Genomic DNA, 10,993 nt, shown 5'->3' on the forward strand with positions numbered 1-10,993 from the left:
TTATGCCCTATAATACTTGGTACATTCAAATATGAATATATTAATTTATTTATGACATTTTTAACTATTTCTATGGCATGTTAGCAATATACAATATTTATTGTTACAGTAGGACTATTAATGATTGAAAAGTGCAAAAACTATCTAAAATGCTTTACTGATAGCTTATAAAAATCTTGAGAATATTTATACACGAAGCAAATTTCATCCTGTGAAACTGGAGGAACGTAGAAGTCCTCAATGAAACTTTCGCATGCATATACTTCTATTTCTAAACAACTCTCGTGCGAAAACAAAAACACAAAAGCTTATTCTGAAATTCGAACAATCTTTTTGTTTATATCGCTCTTTAAACAGGCAGTGGAAATCCGATGTGTCGCACGTCCGCCACTCACATTGTTGTTGGACAGAAACTCGAGTGATTCACTTTTCCGATCGGCCTCGGGAGGCGTTACTCGCAGCACTATATGAGCAAGTGCAGTCTGAGCGCAGAGGGACAATCACGCCATCCTCTCGAACGGATAAACCACAAGACTTTGACACTTTCTCCAGGCATCGGAGTTACCAAAGTCTACATTGAACAGTCCAGGAGCACCAAAACATACCGCAAGGATTGTAAGTTTATATTTACGTCTTGTTTGTGTGTGCACGTGTTTGTCATTTAGAGAGATTTTGGTTTTTAAATACAGCCTTTTCATACGCGTGTTGGACCATATGATATCCAAACACTTAAAACTAATGATATAAGGTGTTATACGTTATACGTTTTAATAGAAGCTTTAGACTTAAGTAACTTGCATTAATTTTACACTCTGAAAGTTAAGGTAGCCTACTTAAAAAGCACTCTTTAACGCGAGCCCGAAACTCTCAGTTGGAGGTGTGGATTAGTGTCGCATCCCGCGGTTTTGTCCCTTTAATACCCAGGTCCACTTGTATTTCATTTAACATAAAATAAATGCTATTGCACATTAGATAATAGGTTACATCATTTCAAATCCCTATTTTTAAGCACTCTTGTGTCTTGTATAAAGGGGCCAGGAAGAGGAACTCTTTCTTTCGAGACTCTTTCGGTCTGTTTTCTCTGTTCCTGTGAATCCATTCATGTGAAAAGTGAGGTTGCGTGTTGGTTGAGGTATAGAGAAACCGCGTTTTTTTTTCATTTTGAAAATTGCATGTGAATTTTTCGGGAATTTGGGACCAAAGGTGGTTTCAGTTATATACATTCACTTCTGTAATTGGAACTCTTCTCCAGTGTTTATTCAACTAGTTAATATTATTAGTTATTTTGCATTAGTTTTTATTTATAAACAAAAATATATTTATTAAAAAATATGTATTTCAGGTTTTACTAGTTACATTATAGTAACGTTCTGTGGGATTAATTAATTAACATTTCTTTGGTATATTTTATCCCACTCTCAGTTTACTTTCATGGGATTTGTTTTGCTCATTGTACTGTTCATTGCATTGTTGTTACATTATTTTCCTCACAATCACACTTACAGTGAAGATTTCATGCTATAATAACCATGACTGATGATACACTTCATGATTGCAAAACACTTGGAGTGAACAATACTGAGTTTCAACTTAGAGACTTCAAGTGAGAGAGACAGGGAGAGAGGGGGAAGGAGGGACTGGACGGAGAGTCGCTGTGTCCGTATGGCTAACTCTTTGTGCGGGCAAGTGTGCTTGTTGCCTGGGGCCGTGAGATCAGGTGAGGGGGCAGTTGTGTTTCAGCAGTGTTAATGCAACAGTTTTACAACAAGGCTGGGGGACATGATGGTGGTGCTTGAGGCCGTATGTAGTGTAATTTTATGACACCTGATTTTTTTAAATTGCACCTGGTAAGTCAGGTTAGAGGTTTACTGTCCTCTCGTGCCTATGATGTCAGAGTGGAAAGCTGTAAAATAAGTCCAACTCTGTCTTTGTTTTAGAAGATCTTCCTGTATGTAAGGATCACAGGATGCATTAAGAGCAGCTGTGTCACTTCTCATATTTCCTTTAATGATATTAAGGTCAGGCGCTAACTGTGTTCCAGGGTCAAAACAACGGGTTGATTTGGAATGAAAATAAACAAGCCTAAACAAATTCTATCACTTGATGGTTCTTTAGCAAAACACAAGTTTACAGTTTTGGAAACTGATATTTTGTTTATATGAAACTTATTTGTTCATGTTTACTTCAAAAAATGACAGATTGAGAAAGAGCGTAACTGGGTTTATCATTTCTGCTTCACTGCACAATTTTTTAAACGCATACCTAAATGTTGCAATGTTTATATTATTCCGAAAGCCCTGAAGGTTGAAGATCAAAAATGTGTGATTAGAGACATGTGCACATGTGTGTTTGGGAACGTGCAAATTAAAAGACATAGAGCCAGTGTGTGGCTGTTCTCTGTTCTTTTTAGCTTTTGTCAGTTCAAAGCCTGGCATCCCGTCCTCAAGCTGAGCATATCATATTGAGAAAAGAACCTTTCACCCCATCCGCTACCCATCCTCCTCCCTTCTATCTTGTCTCATTTCTAATGGGCATCAGTCTCTCTAATGCCTCCAGAGGTGTCACACTCTGTTCTTTATCATTGTACTTTGTCGCATGGCCCATTGGTTGTGTTGAACTTTTTGTATAGGGAAAATGCCTCCCATTTGCCATGGATATCTACTTAGATTTTAACGGGTCACTGCATGGCAGAAAAGTTTTTACTCCGCCATCTGAGTTTTGCTTCTGGGCATCTAGTCCTTATGTTCAGCTGAGTAGTACAGCACAGCCTTTAAGCAATGAAACACTATTGCTTTTTCATTAATTTAGTTGGATAATATCACTCACAATGAAGTAACACTAAAACAAATGTTGAACAATTTGTTAAAACTTTGTCATATGGTGCAACCAACATGCAGAAGAAAACATGTGCAGTCATTCATGACTGTATTTCAAATTTTAACATCTAAATAACCTCCTAAAAATTGGACCCTTTTAAGACAAGGGTGATTCATGTTGTAAAATGTCATATGGTGTGACAATATTTCTTAATAAAAGTTCCTATTTGTGGACAAAACTTTTTAAATATATATTTTAAAATAATAATTAGGATGTATTCAATCATGAGTATTCAAGCAGAGAAAAAATATGCAATCGCTTTTTACTTGATGGTTACACCACATGACGGTGATTTTGAAGTCTTCAAGATACAACAAGTGAATACAATAAATGTGAAAGATTTTTCCCTCTTTATTCTTGAAACTTTTTTTGTTTTTGTTATTGACTCTTCTCTCTTTGATTTTGTGAAATTGATAGCCTGAATTTATTCATATATTTAGTGCAACCCAGTAACCCTGGGAAATAAAACCATGCAGTGACCTCTTCAAGAAAAATCCTCTTATGCAGTACAAGGTCCTGCCCTTTGACTAGGGACCCTGGTGTTCGAGATGTTTCAGATTATGTATGTTTTATAAATAAACTTTCTTTGTTATACATTTTTCTGTCCCTCTGAGTTTAATTAGACCCTATTATTGTTATGTTTTGTCTGCCTATGTGTCATAACAGTGCCTGTTTTTTGTTTCAGGTCACTGCTGTTGTGTCCCAAAAGTGTCGATAAGGAAGACGTGCCAAGATGAGTGTGAACGTGAATGACTTCAATGACATTTTGGACGCACTGGGTGATCTGAACTTCTCAGCCCTTGACGATAATGTCTCCCATGTGGAAGTGTGTTACAGTACCTTCAGCCAGAAGGCTTTGCTCTATGCCCTCTCCATTCTCTACATCTTCCTCTTCATCATCGGCCTGGCCGCCAATGCTCTGGTGGTGTGGGTGAACGTGCGATCTGAAAGGAAACGTTATGAAACTCACCTGTATATCCTCAACCTTGCCATCGCTGACCTCTGCGTAGTGGCTACTCTTCCGGTCTCCATTAGTTCTCTGCTTCAGCTCGGCCACTGGCCCTTTGGTGATGCCATGTGCAAAATTACACACCTGATCTTCAGTGTCAACCTCTTCAGCAGTATCTTTTTCCTTACATGTATGAGTGCGGACCGCTACCTCTCTGTGAAACTTTTTGGAGATGCTCCCAGTCAGAGGAAGAGAAGGACCAGGCAGCTAATCTGTGTTGGCGTTTGGCTGCTGGCATTCTTTGCTGCCCTCCCTGAAACATACTTCCTCCAGGCAGAAAAATCCAGCCATTCAGATAGCATCATATGTAAACCAGTGTTCCCAGTGGACAGTACTAAGGAGTGGATAGTTGGAATCCAAATGAGTTTCTTCGTCCTCGGCTTTGCCATCCCCTTCCCTATCATTGCTGTGTTCTACGTCCTCCTGGCCGGTACCATCCAACCTTCAGCTGACCATGAACATCGTATCAGTCGTCGCCTCATCTTCACCTACATTGTGGTCTTCCTAGTGTGTTGGCTTCCCTACCATGGAGCTCTCTTGCTTGACACTCTAACCTTTCTCAATGTGATTCCCTTCAACTGCACATTGGATAACGCTCTCTATGCAGCACTGCATCTCACCCAGTGGTTCTCTCTCCTTCACTGCTGCTTGAACCCCATCATCTACAACTTCATCAACAAGAACTACCGTTACGACCTGATGAAAGCCTTCATCTTCAAGTACTCTACCAAAACTGGCCTCGCTAGGCTTATCGATGCCTCACATGTGTCTGAGACAGAATATTCTGCTGTGGAGAACCAGGGACCATTATGAACATTCACTGATGGTGTTGAACAACACCAAACTTGAAATCTCAGAGATGAAAACAGGGAACAGTCTTGTAAATCTCTGTGGTGGACGTCTTGCTCTTGAGGCATTGCCAAATTAGATGTTTGTAAAATAGTGTAACAACTTTGTATACATACAGTTTGCTTACCTTTATAAACAGATGAATGTTTATTGTTTTTGTTCAATTCTATGACGGTTATAGATGTATTGAGAAAGCACTTGTATTGGTTTGATTTGTAAGAGCATGTAAGCGTAGTAACTCTAGCTAGGCTTTTATGTCTGTGAAATTGGTGGAAAAAGCCCCGTTCCGGTCCTGGAGCCACAGAGAGATTTATATAACCCTTTCTCCATTTATTTGTGGCTTTCCTACATCTACTGGAAAGCATCCAGCATGCTTAAACTATAGGTCATGTTTTCATACACATTAATGTACAGTTATGTTATGTCTGGTCAAACGGAGGGGAATATTGAAAACCCAAACAACTGAGTGGAGAGAAACAAGTCCAAATCAAGATTAGATATAGCTATTGTAAAGTGATGTCATGCTGTATGCAATGCGTGGGGAAAATGATACACTTTTTTGATAAGTTGTACATTTCAAGAACAATGATAGCAGCATTTGTAAATGTTTTGTAAATAAAATTATATTTATATACTCTGTGTATGTGATCAGTGTTTTGAAGTATTGTCTGACGTATAAGAAATGTGCCATTAAAAGATATATCAATCTTCTCAGAATTGTCTTAATGGTGTTTTTTTGTGTGTTTATTACAAATTAACCCATAAACACACTTTATTTTTTACCATAAACACAATTAAGCTAATTAAGCATTAGCTTAATTATTACACTATGCTATGCCTATTTTATGCTTTATATCGTTTTATGATTTATATCATTTGTGTGTATCTTTTACAATACATCTAGAAAGCTACTTCTGATATGTAAGATGAATTATTTACAATAGGGTTGAATTTGTTTACATTACTAAATGCGTTAGTATTAAGTTAAGTATTTGTTAATTAGGCATATGCTTACAAAACAATTTTGGTTATTTATATATATTTTTTGCCATGTTATGCATGTCAGGCCAGTAGTTGCCGACATCAGAGAATTACACAAATTCTCAGAAATTTACACAAATTTGCATTTTTGCAATAGAAGATAATGCATCAAAAACTTGCTCTTTGAAACAAGTTTTCATTTTTAGACCTTCAAAACACTGTTTGCATGTAAATTAATTGGGAATTGGCAATGCATAAAATGTTTTACGCTTTTTAGTTGAAAACAGTGTCACCTCATATATATATTAGTTGATAGGATATTAGTAAATTAAACCTTACTTGACAATTTACTTATATTTTGTGAATTCGCATTCATTTCTAAATTAAACCCTGTGCATTTTTCATTTTATATTTAGCTTAAGCCTACATTCAGAATTACATTTGATCAAAGTAAAAGAAATGTACAAATAATTTTTTTTGTTAAAAACTGCCCATGTGGCTTATATTGCCATGATGAACAGACATTACTGAGCCTGTGGCTATGGTTCATTTGGGTATGCCTGTGTATGGTCAGACTCATTCTGTATCTTCAGTGAGTTTGTTTAATCCATATCAACCGTTCAAGGAGCCTCGTTTTCTTTGTAAGTTCTCAAGAAGTTCCAAGTGTTTGTTACAACTATACCCTGCTGTTGTTCCCTGTGAATGGGTTCCTAGACAGTGCAAATTAGAGAAGGCATCATTACCCTTCTCTTGGAAAGTCCACAGAAAATAACAAGGCTTATTCTCTCCCATGAAAAAAATAAAAATAAAAATAAATAATATGAAGCGCCAATTTATGATTTTCACAAACATTAATGTTTAGGAAGGAGAGTATTATGACTTGGGAATCCCCTGAATCAAAAGATATATAGAAACACAACCTGACCTGTTTACGTGCGTTCAAACCTGTGATTTAAGAAGTATTACTTACTGGATTTAATTAAAAGACAGAAGGTTCTTGTTGCTAAACAGATTTGTCTGGTCACGACACATCTTTCACAACCCACTGTACCACATTTGGATGATTTTATAAACTGTCAGCACAAAAATGAGTTCTAAATAGAATCCCAGTGAACTTTCCTCTTGAAAGACAGCTGTATTTAGTCCAAACTGTGATTTCAATATCTGTAAAGATGGATAATGAGAGTGAATATGAAAAGTATTAATGTGTGACACTCTACAATAAACCTTTCATAGCATCCTCATATGGGCTGGATATTTGCTATGAGTAAATGCAGTTTATCTGGTTTTGTGGGTGGAAATTCTACACTGAAAAAGAGATGTTCTTTTTAAGGCATCTCTAGGTTCATTAGGAGCCTTTAACATTGCTTTTGGAACCATTATCCATTGTAGAGAAACAGAATAAATGAGACTTTCATAATGACAAATTAGACTTTTTCATAATGCTTTGACTTCAAAGTTAGACAAGAATCCAGATTTTGTTCTTTCCTTTAAGACTTTTACAGTCAGAATCAGCTTCACTGTCTGCAGAGTTCAGTTTTTGCTGAGTGATGCAAGAGAACACCTCTCCAAAGGTCTGACTGATTCAGAATGTGCATGTTTTTGTGTCAGTATTATGATTTATCATCTGGGATATTCCCTGGGCCCCTCTAAATCAGAGAAAGGTGGCAATGGCAACACGGTGCCAAAGAGAATGGCACAAGTGAAACAGAGAGAGTGATACAGAGAGCCCTGAGAATCAGACAATAGAGTCACTTCTGGGTGGATCAGTTTACAGGTAAAGAGAAAGTGAAGACTGAAAGGTCATTAGCACTCTAAGGTCATTAATAAACCCTGCTGGGAACCACCCTATGAGAGAAGCTAATGGGCCATCAGACATCTCACTGTGTTAAGCCTGTAACACTGCACTAACTCGCCCTTCAATTCCATTGTTTGGAAATGAGACCACAAGTTCAATTTCACATGGTTTGTGTGCGGGTCGAGATCTGCCTGATTGGGCCGAGATTCTGAACCAATCACAGTTGGGTGATGAAGAGGACAGCTGAATCTGGAAGTATGCGGGCAAAAGCGGAAAAGGAGTTCCACATGATTATTTTCTTACAACAGTCCTTGCTGAACAGAGAAGGGTTGGTTTGGCAGAAGAACAAAGATAGGAAGAAATTTATAACAGTGAATTATTCTCTGGGCATCAGATACAATTACATCAACCCACAAAAAAGGAGATGACAATTTCCTTTCCTTGGTTATTTGTACAAAATTTGCATGCAACCACAGTATCAGTGAGGTTTCAATGTGTTTAGACATATTACATGAGAAACAAGGAAGAGTGAACTTGGGTGAACGAAGAAACAGAATAAAGAGAAAGGGAATAAGAGACAGACAGAACAAAAAAGAGAGAGACACTATTCTCCCCCTAGGGTTTTTAGGCATTTCTCTTCCCCAACAGTTTTAACCTTTGATACAATAATAACCCTCTGTTAAGGTTGATGGATATCACCAGTAGAAAAATGTTGACGTCTTGAAAATGAAAATTACAGCAAGAAATGTAGAAAATTCCTGACTTCTGGATGTTGACATTACTTCGAGCGATTATGTGCACCAACACGCTTGGCTATGATTCTGACATACTGTCTGATGTGCTTGGATGATCTCATTTTTGAAAACAGAATAAAAATTGGACCAAGCAGCTGAACAGCAGCATAAAACATGCTAAGACATTAATTTATGGAACAGTTCTGCACCTAAGCATTTCCTGTGAATTACTCAGCATTCATAATGCCAGTGAGTATAAGTGGCAGGCTTTGAGCTCTGGTACTGTTTCTTTGAGTATGTGCCTAGATGTATTAGGAGAGAGCGGGGGCTGCTCATGTCGCTGACAGACGTGTGGGCGGAGTCTGAGTTTGAGTGAAGGGTTGGGGCACTGCTGTTGTTCTGTGGAGAAAAAGAGTTCACAGGAGACCCATAGCCTGGAGCTTGGGCCTTTGGCAGAGAAAAAAAAAACATGGCTGAATTTTAGCATGAGGGAAAGGCCTTGTGCTGGCCTCAAAGACACAGTGCATTTGTGTTCTGAAAGCTCAAGACATAGTGAGAGGTTTTTCATTCTCCCTGCATGGTTTAAACGCAGCCACAGATTTAATTCATATTGAAATGATCTTATAACATGCGATACAATGGACAGTAAATCCACCATCACACACTTAGACAGCCAGGATCGAATATATGGACATCTATATACTGTATGTGTGTGTGTGTGTGTGTGTGTTGGAAATTTGTTAATTAAGTGCTCAGTAATTATCATCTATCATTGGTGCTCAATTATTATTAATGCTTCTTTTTCTGATCAACAGTTTTTGCTGCTTAATTTTTTTTTTCAGGTTTCTTGATTGATAGAACGTTCAGCATTTATTCGGAAAAGAGATCATTTGTAACATCATAAAGGCCTTTCCTACGGAGCCCCGCACATAACATGCAAGAAAAAATAAATAAATTGTGCGCACGATTTACTAATTCCTTCCATCACTGTACTAAAACATGCACATGATTACTATTGTGTTCCCTCGATTTACTATTGTGTTCCCTTGGTTTGCTAAATCGTGCGCCAATTTAGCAAATCGAGGGAATGAATTAGTGAATCGTGTGCACAATTTATAAATCAAGTGAACTAAATAGTAAATCGAGGGAATTTAATAGTAATCGTGTGCATGTTTTAGTACAGTGAGGGAACGAATTAGTAAATAGTGCAAACGATTTAGCCTACAATTTTTTGCTGCATGTCATGTGCGGTGCTCCGTACTTCCCTGTCACTTTTGATCAGTTTTATTTCTTGCCCTTACTCTTAAAAATGAAGATGCTTCACGGTGCCATAGAAGAACCCTTTTGACTAAATGGTTCCATAAAGAACTTTTAACATCTGAAGAACCTTTCTGTTTCACAAAAGGTTCTTTGTGGCGAAAGAAGGTTCTTCAGATGTTAAAAAGGTAAGGAGATGGTTCTTTAAAGAACCTTTCACTGAATGGTTCTTTTTGGAACCAAAAATGCTTTTGAACCTTTTAAAGCACCTTTATTTTCAAGAGTGTTGTTCTTGCAGTATTTATTTACTTATTTTTTATATATATTTATTTCTCTTCGTTTTTATTTATATATTTATTTTTTACATTTTGATTGGTTTTCAGAAAAATATTGAGCAGCATTCAACAATGATGATAAGAAAGGTTTCATGAGTGCTGTTTCAGCATATAATGACTTCTGAAGGATCATGTGACACTGAAGACTGGCAACTACATATTATATTATATTCAAATAGATTTTTCATAGTAGTATTTAAAAACATTTCATTAATATGTCATATATGTATTCATGTCTTCAATAACATTGTCATATTAAAAGAAAGAACAAGCATATAAAACCATTCACAAAATTAATTTAATTTATTTATAATAAAAAAATTGTGGAGGGAGGTAAGGGGTTTCAAAATATGGAAAAGTGAAGTAAAAACTTCTTGGACTTTCCCATTGGTAAAAGTGGAACATGTTCATTTGTTAATGCGATTAACTAAACGTGTGGTTATTTAGCTTGGACACTTGTGTGAACTTTAGAGGAACTGACTTTATTATTTCATGAAAAATGACCTTGAGACCAGCTGGTTAAAAGCAATTTTTAAAAAAGTGACTCAGAAAAGTTAGTTCAGCAAAAAGCTCTCATTGCAGATGCCACTTGATTTGATATTTTGTATGGTAATGAAGTTCAGACTTAAGTGACCAAAAATGTCCATTGAGGGCCACTGTGTACTATATATTTAACATAACAACTGTTCAGTTTTGAGTAAGATTAGTAACAACTTACATTAAGCTTCTACACATGAACAACAGTAAAAAGGTTAACACAATATAATAATGAACAATAGAGCATTTATATCCTGTCAATGTTATCTACATATAATAAAACTTAAAAGTTGACCTATTTTTAAGTATCATAAATGATCATGAGTTAATGTATTATCAATGAACATTGATAAGCAATATCTGTATTTTCTTGTCAATATCTTGATAATTTAGCAATAACTATTGCTGTTCATACGTAGTTTCATACTTTTCTTGTAATTCATACTTAATGTAAATATACTTCGACATTATTGTAATGTGCTACCTTTTACTTTCTTTTATGAGGATGTAATTTTTCTTATAAATATTATATTTGGCTTGTACCTAGTACGTGTCTAGTACCCCACACGTTTTCACTTTCTTTTTGCATTCTTCTTAAACCAATCATGCATTACGT

General features: G+C 36.6%; 1 protein-coding gene across 1 annotated transcript; it reads left to right on the plus strand.

The window, feature by feature from the left end:
• Positions 1–456: 456 nt before the first annotated feature.
• On the plus strand, positions 457–5,446 carry ackr3b (atypical chemokine receptor 3b). The gene is made up of 2 exons (XM_052559037.1): positions 457–615; positions 3,563–5,446. Exon 2 carries the CDS (start codon positions 3,611–3,613, stop codon positions 4,697–4,699), a length of 1,089 nt encoding a protein of 362 aa, XP_052414997.1. The 5' UTR covers positions 457–615; positions 3,563–3,610; the 3' UTR covers positions 4,700–5,446.
• The last annotated feature ends 5,547 nt before the right edge of the window (positions 5,447–10,993 follow it).

This window comes from Carassius gibelio, chromosome B6, assembly GCF_023724105.1.
Source record: "Carassius gibelio isolate Cgi1373 ecotype wild population from Czech Republic chromosome B6, carGib1.2-hapl.c, whole genome shotgun sequence".
Classification (NCBI taxonomy): domain Eukaryota; kingdom Metazoa; phylum Chordata; class Actinopteri; order Cypriniformes; family Cyprinidae; genus Carassius; species Carassius gibelio.